The 12,120-nt window shown below is 46.2% G+C and overlaps 2 protein-coding genes across 2 annotated transcripts; one reads left to right on the top strand and one right to left on the bottom strand.

Moving 5' to 3' along the window:
* The first annotated feature begins 3,516 nt into the window (after positions 1–3,516).
* LOC311358017 (uncharacterized protein) lies at positions 3,517–5,387 on the top strand. Its single transcript, XM_084477998.1, has one exon. It carries the CDS (start codon positions 3,809–3,811, stop codon positions 4,877–4,879), a length of 1,071 nt encoding a protein of 356 aa, XP_084334124.1. The 5' UTR covers positions 3,517–3,808; the 3' UTR covers positions 4,880–5,387.
* A 361-nt stretch (positions 5,388–5,748) lies between these two features.
* On the bottom strand, positions 5,749–11,348 carry ercc1 (excision repair cross-complementation group 1). Its single transcript, XM_084478686.1, has 9 exons — positions 11,219–11,348; positions 10,301–10,657; positions 10,055–10,158; positions 9,743–9,842; positions 9,393–9,469; positions 8,657–8,756; positions 7,386–7,457; positions 7,209–7,277; positions 5,749–7,117 (listed from the first exon to the last, which is right to left on the bottom strand). Exons 1-9 carry the CDS (start codon positions 11,261–11,263, stop codon positions 7,055–7,057), a joined length of 987 nt encoding a protein of 328 aa, XP_084334812.1. The 5' UTR covers positions 11,264–11,348; the 3' UTR covers positions 5,749–7,054.
* Positions 11,349–12,120: the final 772 nt, after the last annotated feature.

Genomic DNA, 12,120 nt, shown 5'->3' on the forward strand with positions numbered 1-12,120 from the left:
TCACCTAGTCCTCTATCCTCCTAGTCCCCTAGTCCTCTATCCTCCTAGTCCTCTATCCTCCTAGTCCTCTATCCTCCTAGTCCTCTATCCCCCTAGTCCTCTATCCTCCTAGTCCTCTATCCTCCTAGTCCTCTATCCTCCTAGTCCCCTAGTCCTCTATCCTCCTAGTCCCCTAGTCCTCTATCCTCCTAGTCCTCTATCCCCCTAGTCCTCTATCCTCCTAGTCCTCTATCCTCCTAGTCCTCTATCCTCCTAGTCCCCTAGTCCTCTATCCTCCTAGTCCCCTAGTCCTCTATCCTCCTAGTCCCCCTAGTCCTCTATCCTCCTAGTCCTCTAGTTCTCTATCCTCCTAGTCTCCTAGTCCTCTATCCTCCTAGTTCCCCTAGTCCTCTATCCTCCTAGTCCCTCTAGTCCTCTATCCTCCTAGTCCCTCTAGTCCTCTATCCTCCTAGTCCCTCTAGTCCTCCTGGTCCCCCTAGTCCTCCTGGTCCCTCTAGTCCTGGTCCCAGTCCTCCTGGTCCCTCTAGTCCTCCTGGTCCCCTACATGATGAGGGCCATAGGAACAGACACATTCACACAGCCCGTTGCCCGGGGAGCTTGGTCTGTCTTCAGAGACTAGTATAGTGTTTTTATCTGAGGGTAAATGGAACTGATTGGAAGAGAACAGAAAATATTACATTTACATTTAGGGCATTTAGTAGACGCTTTCATCCAAAGCGACTTACAATAAGTAGGCCTACATTTATCGTTATAGACGAAAGAGAAACAATATATCGCCACAGTACCAAGTGCCAAGCACTAACGATCTCTAGGTTAACCCATTCCCCGTATACAACCACTACTGCGAGCTCCCTGCCGATGTCAGGACGGCAGAGTCACTCAGTCTCACAGCTCACTAGACGGGGGTCTAGTGAGCTAGACCCCTCCACTCAAATTTCAATGTTGATTCAGGGCCCGTCCACACGGAGCCGATTTTTGGTTAAAACGCAGATGTTTTGCATCGTTTTGGCCGATCGTCCAAACGAATCCTGTAAACGCATCGCATGCAAACAGACTTTTCTGAAACCAGGTCCCAGGGTGAATAAATTCACAAACGCAGCCCTTGAGTGTTCGTCTGGACGGCCAAAACGCATACTTGCGTTTCGATGATGTCATCGCCACACCCCTCGAGCGTAACATCTTGTAACCTGATTAATCTTGGAATTAATCTAGATTAATCTATATAAAAATGGCTCATTTGAATTCTGCCGAAGGCATTCATAATATGTGTGTGCTACCTAAATAATGACTAAAAGTAAGTCTTTGAGAACGGGTTTCTCAAGCCAGGTGGCGCATTAGACCAGGGGCTCATCTCCTGTTTCCAAAATGCATCACAAACTCTAGTATAACTTACTACACGCTTACTATCACAAACTCAAACGCGGGAAAATATAACGGCGCCGGCTGGTACGCGTCCACCTACCGCCGTACCAAGGCGGGTAGCTCGGAGGAAGATTTGGATTATTACAACAACAACAACACCAACTATTTCGACGCTCTGATGTCACGATCAACCCAAAACGTGTCATCGCTCACCCAAGTTGTTTCTATTATCATTGCTACATTGTCTCCAGCATATGGCGCGATTATGGACAGTATATTTTATTAAACACTCAGCTTCTGGTTAGTTCAACTTTGAGAATAGATTAACGGTGATATTTTTTTTTTATCGCCCGATAAGAGTCTCGCGTTAACGCAGCACGTTAACGCCGAAAACGGCCCACCACTACGCAAAATATTATGCTCCTGTGCCACCACGCTGAGAAAAAAAGACTGATGGACAACCACATAAGCCACATTTTACAAACAAACAACAGCCATGCGTGCGCCAATTGAGACGATCAAAAGGGTTGCGTTAACGCTTTATTAGGTTGAGTGACGGTTTCCGGTGAATTTCTAAAACTAAAACAGCGCCACCTATACGCCTGGAACGTCGTGTTGAGTCGTATTGAGATGGATCCGTGTGGACGCAAATGTTCTTGATACGATGCCAGGGAAAACGGAGAAAAAAAAGATCGTTTTGGTACGTGTGGACTTGGCCTCAATGGCCTGCCTAGTGTTGACAAAGGAATGTTGATTCAACAAAGTTTCAACAGAGACACTATAATGAGGACTAGAAGGACTAGTCCAATCAAGTCCTTCTAGTCCTCTGTTGAAACTTTGTTGAATCAACATTCCTTTGTCAACACTAGGCAGGCCATTGAATCAACATTGAAATTTAACGTTGATTCAATAACATGTTTGCACCATTTTTTAAATGTTGAAACAACGTTGAAATCCTGTCCATCGTTTCCCGGTCAACTCTAAATCAACGACTTTTCAACATTGGTGATATCAAAAGGTCAATCAAATATCGATGCTTTATCAATCATATGTGTAACTACAGGTCAATGTTGTTCCAATGTTGTTCCAATGTCGTGCCATCAACATTAAATAACGTCAGGTTTCATTGATATGGTAATGATGATTCAACATTTATTTTGCAACCATCACGATGATTCAGATGGAAAAACAATGTTGATCCAATGTTTGCCTGCTGTCTGGGTCGAGTGGAGGAGGAACGACCCCCGTCTATTGAGCTGTGAGACTGAGTGACTCTGCCGTCCTGACATCGGCAGGGAGCTCGCAGTAGTGGTTGTATACGGGGAATGGGTTAACCTAGAGATCGTTAGTGCTTGGCACTTGGTACTGTGGCGATATATTGTTTCTCTTTCGTCTATATCAGTGGTTCTCAAACTTTTTATACAGTGTACCACCTCAGAAAATATTTGTCTCCCCAAGTACCATCATTAGGAACAATGTTATAAAATATAACAAACTACAGTAGCGTAGGCTTGCGGCCCTATTCTGCTACACACAGTTCACGCCGGAGGCACATAGTCTTAAAAAATATATTATTTATTGTCAACTGTGGTCAGCTGTACAAAGTGGTAGCACTAGAACAGACACAGAGACACACGCACACAACAAGTGAGAACATTAAGAATAACAACTGTGTACCAACAACCTGTTTGAAAATGTAAGGCTAAATACAAATAATATTGAAAGTTGGCCAGCCCGCTGATAACTGAACTTCCATAAGCCTCATGAGACGGGCACGCCTGCCTCTGCAAACACAGTCCTGCGATGTCTGGATACATTGAGGTCAGCTTCAGTCTCAGGTGTGGCTCAGCATCAATCCTGCTTCTGTATTTTGTTTTTATGATGGAAAGTGAAGACAAGACTTTCTCGCACTGATGTGATGTGGTCAGCTGATATTGAAACAAGGACTTTTCAATGACTGTTTGACGTCTGGGGATGGTGCTGTTCCTCCTCCACCTCACTAGACGGTGCTGTGGTCGTTCCTCCTCCACCTCACTAGACGGTGCTGTGGTCGTTCCTCCTCCACCTCACTAGACGGTGCTGTGGTCGTTCTTTCCCTTCGTGTCCCGGGTGTCAGATCTCTGCTGCTCGGGGTTCCTCTTGGATTTCGTTGTCAGTCAATAGGGATGGGGGGCGTTGACAGTGGTCTACATATTACTCCCGTTTCACCTGGCAGCTTCAGAAATAAACCGTGGATTGTGTTCTCCGGCCTCACCATTCATGCGTAATATGCGGTATGTACTTGTGTATTTTGTCCTGATGTGGAGCTTTACGCCAGATCTCACATTCTGACACAATGCGGACCGTTCACTGCACGGTTGACGTTTCGATTAATTTCTTGGTGATGCGGATAGAGACGTGATGTGTCCATAGAGTAAAGCCGCCACTATCCCCATCCTTATCCACGATGCTGGTTAAAGTCGACGACAAAGACGCTGGACGTTGTTCAGAATGTGGATGTAAATTCAGACTACGGAAGGAGCAGAGCCCGCTGGCCCCCTCCACCCCTCCAGCCGGGAGAGGACGGCACAGAACCGACGACCCCTCCAGATGCCCGTCCTGTCTTCGGTCCCCCCCGGGACGCCGCCCGCAGAGGCGCCTCCGCCCGGACCCTCACAGTTGCCCTGACTGTGACAAGACCTTCATATCCCTGACCCACTTGACTGTTCACCTCGCTTCTCACAGCAAGGGGAGGAAGTTCAAATGCGGGACCTGCGGCAAGTCCTTCCATCAGTCCTCTCACCTGGTCGCCCACAAAATGATCCACAGCGGGGATCGGCCCTTTAAGTGCCCGGTGTGTGGTAAGAGCTTTGGCCGGGCCTCGCACCTCAAGACCCACCAGCGGCTCCACACGGGGGAGAAGCCGTACACATGTTCCTACTGCAGCAAAGCCTTCTCTCAGAAGGCTGGGCTGATGGCGCACGTTCGCCTGCACACGGGGGAACGCCCTTACAAGTGTGACAGATGTGGGGATGCCTTCCGCTCCCTGTCCAACCTGCTGTGCCATAAAGCGCAGGAGTCCCCCGAGTCGGCCGCGCACCCGCCGGGGTCCGCCCCCACGTCCCGGCAGCGCCACACCCCGCTGGACCCATCCCCCGAGGGCCTGGACCCGCCCCCCGAGGGCCTGGACCCGCCCCCTGAGGGCCTGAACTGCGGGGTCTGCTGTCGCACCTTTGTGCGCTCCTCTTATATACGGCTGTACGTGCGCCTCAAAAAGGGCCAGCGACCCTACCACTGCAAGGTGTGTAACAAAACGTTTGTCAAGATGGATACCTTTGTCAACCACTGTGATAAACACTTGAGGCATAAGAAGGTCAAAGGTGGGAATGAGGAGGTTAAAGAGGAAGTGGTCAAAGCTCCCTTGTTTGTCCCACTGTCCCGACCGCCTCCCCCACCTCCGCCCTCCCCCAGCGGGGCCCTACCCTCGGAGGTCACCACGCGCTCCAGAACCAGGGCCAGGGTTAAGATGGAGCCGTGACCCCGTGGAGTACAGCTGATGGCTTCTCCAACCGACCACCATGGTCTTGGGCCCTCATGGTAAACATAGATCATTTTTAGATGTACCCATCAGTTGAACGTCAACATGTGATTCAGAAGAACATAGCCACAGTCACTCTCACAAGAAGGTCCCCAAGATTTAATTAGTGGATTGCTGCCAACATGGCTGGACTAAAAGCTCCCTACTAAAACACACCTTCTTTCTTCTGCAAGTTTTTGTTATTTGTGTTTAAGAAACAGTTTTGCAAACAAATGTATTGCATTTCATTACTTCAGTACGTGATGAATAGATTGACTGACATGCTGCCTATAATGTTAGCAATGCGGATACAGTAAAATTATTTTTAAGTTAATATTTCTAATTAGAAATAGCCTGCCAGACAGCACTTAACTGGCATTTTTAATGCAACACCTAAAATCCTTGTTGTTACATTAAAATGGTATTTTGTGCCATGAATGAATTGTTGCATGTGCTTATTTTCACTACATATTGCTGCGATTGCAATAAAAAAAATAAAACAATGAATACAAAAAAACAAAACATGCAGGTCTCTGCCTTTCCAAGCCTTTGTTTCTTCATCCAAGACCATAAAACTGTCTTGAACGTCAAAGGAGTTAGGAGCTAGTCTATTCTCTGTTGAATTTAATCCTAAATCTAACAGTCTTCAATTTGTATGACGAGTTAACACTTCTGCATCCTATACAATGATTGTTTGCTGATCCAACATGTAGGACTGTGTAATTAAATAGAATCTGTAAGATATAGGCCGAAATGGGTTTTCTCACAAGGTTGGCTGGCGTCTCCCTTAAGGCCCTGACACACCAACCAGATGATCAGTTGTCGGACAGTCTGGCGAGCTCGGTGACCTACCGGCCATCGTCAAAGCCGTCGGCAGTCGAAATGGTGTGTCAGGGCCTTTAGAGAGAGGGTGAGAGGCTCAGCCATCCGGGAGGTACTAGTCTGGGAGTGAAGCCGCTGCTCCTCTGCTTAGAAAGGAGTCAGTTGAGGTGGTTCATCTGGTCAGGATGCCCACTGGGCGCCTCCCTAGGGAGGGGTTCCAGGCACGACCAGTGGGGAGGAGACCTCGGGGAAGACCCAGGACTAGGTGGGGAGATTATATCTCAACACTGGCCTGGGAACGCCTCGGGATCGCCCCGTCGGAGCTGGTCAACGTAGCCCGGGAAAGGGAGGTCTGGGGCCCCCTGCTGGAGCTGCTGCCCCCACGACCCGACCACGGATAAACGGTTCTGAAGATAAGGAGGATGAGTAAGATAATGTAATTTATTCATCCCATCGGGGGGGCAGGGTTGTCCATGTAAGGCCGTTCCATGTAAGGGGTCCCTCAGCTGAAAGGTTCCGGGTTCAAAACCCCAATGTCCACACACTAGCCACCCTTGAGCAGAAGTAATAAGCAAATAGTTTTTAACTTCAGTTATCCTTTTATATCCTACAATATTTGAACAGATGTAAACATGAATTAAAATGACACTGACATGGCTTGCTTGATTAGCAAATTTCATAGCAATGCAGGTATTTTATAAGAAAAGTATTATATTGTAACAGCCAAACAACACCCACCACTAAATTGTCCCCACCAATGCAAAGACATGTTCTAACCACAATTTCTACCACTTCATGTTGACAACCTTTATTGCATAGAATAAGAATGCATAGATATCCTAACCCTAAGTCTCCATTAAAACAGATCTGCACCAACACTTCTGGTTCCCAAATTCCCATCCTTAATGTTCTTTAAAAAAAAAAAAAAAAGAAAAATCTTGAGATGATGTGGACATAGCTGTAGTCAATCTTAAATGGCTAGATTTCAATAATGTTATAAATGATAGTACACCCCACCTCAGATATATTCTACAAATGAGAAGGGCTATCCAGCCCGCCCCTCTCTCCTTATCTGAAGAGTTACTGTGGGCCCCCAGACGACGCTCACGCCCCCTCCGCGACGCTGACTCCCTCCTCCTGCGTTGAACAGCTGGTTAGTGGACACAATACGCGTTTCATGTTTTGAATTGTGAACGTCTCCCGCCTGCTAACTGGGAGGAGCTCCATCTTCCACGTTGGGACCTCAGCACGCCTGTTTGTGAGTGGTTAGATCAGGTTTGTCGTCTCCGTCGTCATGAGGCACAGCCCTGGGGTTCAGCCCTCCTTCCTTTTGGACTTGAGGAACGGCTGGTGGAGAACATCATGGAGACGCTTGGCCTGCAGACACAAGACATCCAGGGAGATCACGTCTATCCTGCTCCTGTATCGACTCATGGGAAGGACCCATTGTTTTACTTTCTCCACTCACTTTCTGTGGTCCCAGTCCTGGACAGAGCACCAAGTCTTCTTTAGAAGCATTGATGATCCCTTTTACAGACTGGGCAGGGAACAGACACATTGATTAATGACAACATAGGGACAGCAGTTCCACATTGATACAAAGCATGACTGGTTCCAGAGGAGCAGCTAGTTCAATGATACAGACCGAGAAGGCTGACAGTAGGGTGATGGAGTCAGTCTTGTTGATCGACCTCACAGTGGTCAGGCAGTCAGTCACCTACAGCAGACATGGTAGAAAAGGTAAGAACCGCAGGACTCGTATTTTGCGCTGGAATAAGCAATCAATAGTCAATGATTTTACAGTATGAAATAAGCGAATATTATCGCGCCTTGTAAGACCATCCTCAGATTCTGATTGGCTCTGCAGATCAGTCTGGCCTCGAGCCACTTCAAAGCTTCTCCCAAGTGTGAAATGAGCCATCAGGACTAGGGTTGCAAAGGGGTGGGGATTTCTGGTAAATTTCTGGAAACTTTCTGGTAAATTTCCATGGAAAGTTAAGCTCGGGAATTTTGGAAATATTAAAAATCTGAAAATTATGGGAATTAATTAGCCTGGAAATCCAGACCCACATCTAGAAAGCTGTAGGGTCTGGAAAAGAGTAATGAAAATGGCCCAACTCGAGGGGCGGCACCAAGCATGCATTTGAAAATATCACTGCACGCAATTGGATAACACTACGACCAATCAGAAGAATGCAAGGGGTGATGTATCCAGACCAGTGGAGCTAACCAATAGATAAGACTCTTGTCGTATCCGGTTGGTAAAACAGCAAAGCTTTTGGCCCCGCCTATATCAGATACACCGATGAGATTGGTTAATGTTCTGGGCCAGGGGAATCGGGGAGTGAGTATATTGCTTGTTCCGAGAGTGACTCGCTGAGCAAATTCTAATTTCTAAGTTCTGCGAGAACTCTGGATTTCCAGGGTAGGAATTTATGGGAATTTTGGTTAATTTAATTGAACTGTATCATATCCAAGCATACGTGTAATATATATATATATATATATATATATATATATATATATATATATATAACCTTCAATTTAGTAAATTCTCGGTTTATTCCCGTTTATCCCCATAAATTCCCGTTAATTCCCATGGAAAGTTTCCAACTTTGAAAATTCCTGGAATTTTGCAATCCTAATCAGCACTAGGTTTGGATTTCTGCTCTCTCCTCAGGTGCCGCTGACAGACTGAGGCGCTCAGTGCTTCTCCATGAATTGAAACTCCCTCCCCGAGTGCTGATTAGTTATATCTAACAGGCCAGACGGATGGAGAGCAGACACAGAATGTGACCTCATGAGATCAGGAAGGTCTACTAATACGGTACCCCTGATTAGAAACAAACGGAGGACTTTCCAAACCACCTTTGTTGACACTAGTCCTGTTGATACTAGTCTGTTCATATCTTATACCTTGGACAGGTAGTCTTTCTCCACATGCTCCTTGAGGAGGTCCGCTGGTTTCTTCTCGTAGGACTTGTATGTCTCCAGGTAACGCCCGGCCTCCTCTGGACTGCCACACAAGAACCGCAAGAAGAGGATCACTGGATTTAAATATAAATCAGAACTATAATATCAAATTATATAAACACGGTTTATCTATTAGTCAATTGAAAAGGGATTTGTATACATTCTTCTTGGACCTAGAGTTGTCTCCCTTCCTCTCTCTTATTGAAAGGTGATAAGATAGTTTGCATTTTGCATTTCCACTGCAGCCACGAAGTCTCATACTAAGGCCAATCGACGGACTTCTTTGTTGTATAGATACCAGAGATGTTCACTTCCCCCATTGTGTATTGAAAATAAACTTGGTCTCTCCCACCCACACACGCACTCAGGAAGAGATCTCCTGCATGGCAGCATTGAGCACCAGGTCATGTAACATTATACTCACCACTCACCACCCTGCTTCCTTTGTCCGGAGGAGCCCAGTGAAAGCCAGATGGCGTGGGGCTGCGGGTTGCTAGGTGGCGTGTTGTAGCATGCACATTGATACAAGAGTGCTTGCACGCTTAGCATGGGTGGCCCCAGTAGGAACCCATCCCCTAACCCTGGCAGTGTCTTTAAAAGTAAACACATGCTACACTTCTCCCACGCTCATGCATAGGTTAACTAGAATTTCCCAACAAGGGGTATTTTGCAGACTTACCTCCATGCCAGGATGAGGGTGCAGTCAGCCAGGATGCACATGCGAGCCAGCTCCTTCAGTGAATGATGAGGATCCTTCTGCAATAGAACAATAAAAAAAAAGCAATCTATTCTCCATATTGCACATTTGTTATTTTTGTCGAAAACAATATCTTGTCTCTGTCCTTGTTGATGGGAGGCCCATCACACCCTACATCTACTTTTCTGACGGACCATAACATTTTCTAAATTCATCTTCTAGAAGGATCCTTCCTCTCCCTTTGAGGGTAAACTGTGTTAAACTTGGCTCTACAGAGGCAAACATGACTTCAACAATCGTACGACTTGATTGCAATTTGTTTTTTTACTTACCACATCGACTTGAACGAGCAACACGCGTAGAGTAAAGGTCTGTCCGAGCAGTTTAAGGCGGTCGTGAATATAATCTGGGTTGAGACTATGGTACCGCAAACTAAATCCAAAGGTCACCCCAACCAGTCATGTAAAGAAGACAAGAGAAGCAAACTGTGAGAATGGCCGAATGTGTGGCACGCACGCACGCACACACACACACACACACACACACACACACACACACACACACACACACACACACACACACACACACACACACACACACACACACACACACACACACACACACACACACACACACACACACACCTCAGGAAAAGAGCACACGTCGTCTGTCCCAGCACATAATCTGGGATAATTTCTCCGAACTCCCAAGGCACACTCCTGACAAACTTCAGAATGGGGTTTCCCCTCTGTGATGAGACATGGGAAAAAAACATTGGGGATATCAATACATTTCGATGCATGCCATTAAGAACACATGTTTAGTTAGCTTAGCAAGTCCGGGGAGAATATCACAGGGAAGAGTGAGCAAGTCCATGGTCTTCATCTTACCTGCCGGGGACTGACAATAATACTACCACCAGATCCCACTGGTTTAGGAGCCATCACTGGAACTGGCTCTGTCCTCTGGTCGGCTCCCTGGGGTTGATCAGTCCCAGTCAAGTCCATGTGCTCACTCGGTATATTGTCGTCCACACCAACAATGGTTTGGCGCTCATTCTGCAGGGCTGTACGGCCCACAGCGGTGGATGGGGCTGATTCAAGGCTGCTCAGAATCGCAGTACTTTCATCCTGGTTTGTATTAGACACGTCGGTCTGGCGCTCTGCAGGGTGGGCAGGGTCCGCTGAAGAGGAGGAGGAGGAGACGCCAGCCGCTCCCTGGGTGGAGCTCTGAGACGGGCGCTTGATCTAAAGTGTAATACATAACATACATGGGATAAAGCCCTTGTATTCTGGAATAATACAGGATCATGGAAACAGAGTAAAGTATTTGTATTCAGTTGTTCCAGTGTTGACGTGTAGGTGAGCCGGTGTTCTGCCGATCAGTGCAACCTATCAAATTGTGCTACCTGGTGGTTCTGCGCATGCCCACAATATTGATCCGTGGTGTAAAATACACATAATTTACCCCTGAAATCTAATAAAGACGTTTTAATACACTATCAAAATATGCAATGCCTTCCATATTCTTATAGTGTACATGGAGTGAGTACTAGTAGTGGTGTAAAAATAACGTGATTCTGTAGTGAGAGCATCGTGTTATAGAGACAATTGGTACCGTCTACAGATCAAATTCGCTACCAAACACAAAAGGTTGCATGATTCGACAGACCCGGTGTTCCGCCAATGTAAACATGTATTTTATACCACCACTACTACACGACCGGCATGCGCAGAACCGCTCGTTAGCACGATTAGATAGGGAGCAGAGATCGGCAGAACACACCGGGTTGGAGGAGCGGTACTGACCGGTGCAGAGTCCTCCAGGTGGAGGTCCAACCTTCTCCTCTCCATCCTACTGAGATTAACGCTACAGGATGAGACGTGAGCTTCCGTTACCAGTCCGACACCAGTCGACTGAGCAGTTGGAACAAACCAGTTAAAAAAAAACAGCCAGACTTTAGAGACGGTCGCCGAGTACTCGATGTCGACAAAAAAAGAGCCCACACTAATCGAAGTGGATGGTCAACATCCAGATAATGATTATTTTAATAATGAATGATTGGTGATATATTTCTGTCTGTGTTTGTTTTGTCTAGAAGTAAGATAAACCAATTAGTTATGTACTGTAATAAATTGGTAGGCCTCCAGAAATACATGAACGGTTTGGGGTTAAATAATAATTAGGGTAATTCATTAAAGTAATTATCTGTCTGAAGGCCAACTGGTCGAGACGGACATAAGGGCATTTCTATATATACTGTTAACCTTTGTTTTATACTGGTATTGTAGCGTTGTCTTTCCGATTTTTCTTTTCTCAACACTTGGTACGCCTAAAGAATCAGTAAGCTTGATTCCAAAAATGACATGTCTCTTGGGTTAGTTTGATCTTTTACTTGTAAAAAAAAGAGAACAATACAAACAAAGGCACGATGATGAAACCGAAATAAGGACCAGAAGAACGACGTCGCTCCGGAGGCTTTTCCCGCGCATGTCACCACGTCTGACGTCATGACTCTACGGAAGCCTTACGGGTCCATGCTAATATGCAATCTTAATAATAATCATATATAATACAGTAATAACGACAAATATGCAAATTAGACATTGACTCAGTATGGCTCTTACAGGTTTATATATCAAATGTTCACGTCCATATCAACCTATACGTGTTTATTGTGTAACTTGAATAAGTGTGAATTTCACGTGCA

The sequence above is a fragment of the Micromesistius poutassou genome, assembly GCF_964030765.1.
Source record: "Micromesistius poutassou genome assembly, chromosome: 14".
Taxonomy (NCBI): domain Eukaryota; kingdom Metazoa; phylum Chordata; class Actinopteri; order Gadiformes; family Gadidae; genus Micromesistius; species Micromesistius poutassou.

Excerpts from the sequence above, each read along its gene's own strand:
- LOC311358017 (XM_084477998.1), top strand. The coding sequence starts at position 3,809 with ATGCTGGTTAAAGTCGACGACAAAGACGCTGGACGTTGTTCAGAATGT.
- ercc1 (XM_084478686.1), bottom strand. The coding sequence starts at position 11,263 with ATGGAGAGGAGAAGGTTGGACCTCCACCTGGAGGACTCTGCACCG. Across the intron at positions 10,658-11,218 it reads ACCTGGAGGACTCTGCACCG|ATCAAGCGCCCGTCTCAGAG; the intron begins GTCAGTACCGCT and ends ATTACACTTTAG. Across the intron at positions 9,843-10,054 it reads ACGTGTGCTCTTTTCCTGAG|TTTGCGGTACCATAGTCTCA; the intron begins GTGTGTGTGTGT and ends CTTTGGATTTAG.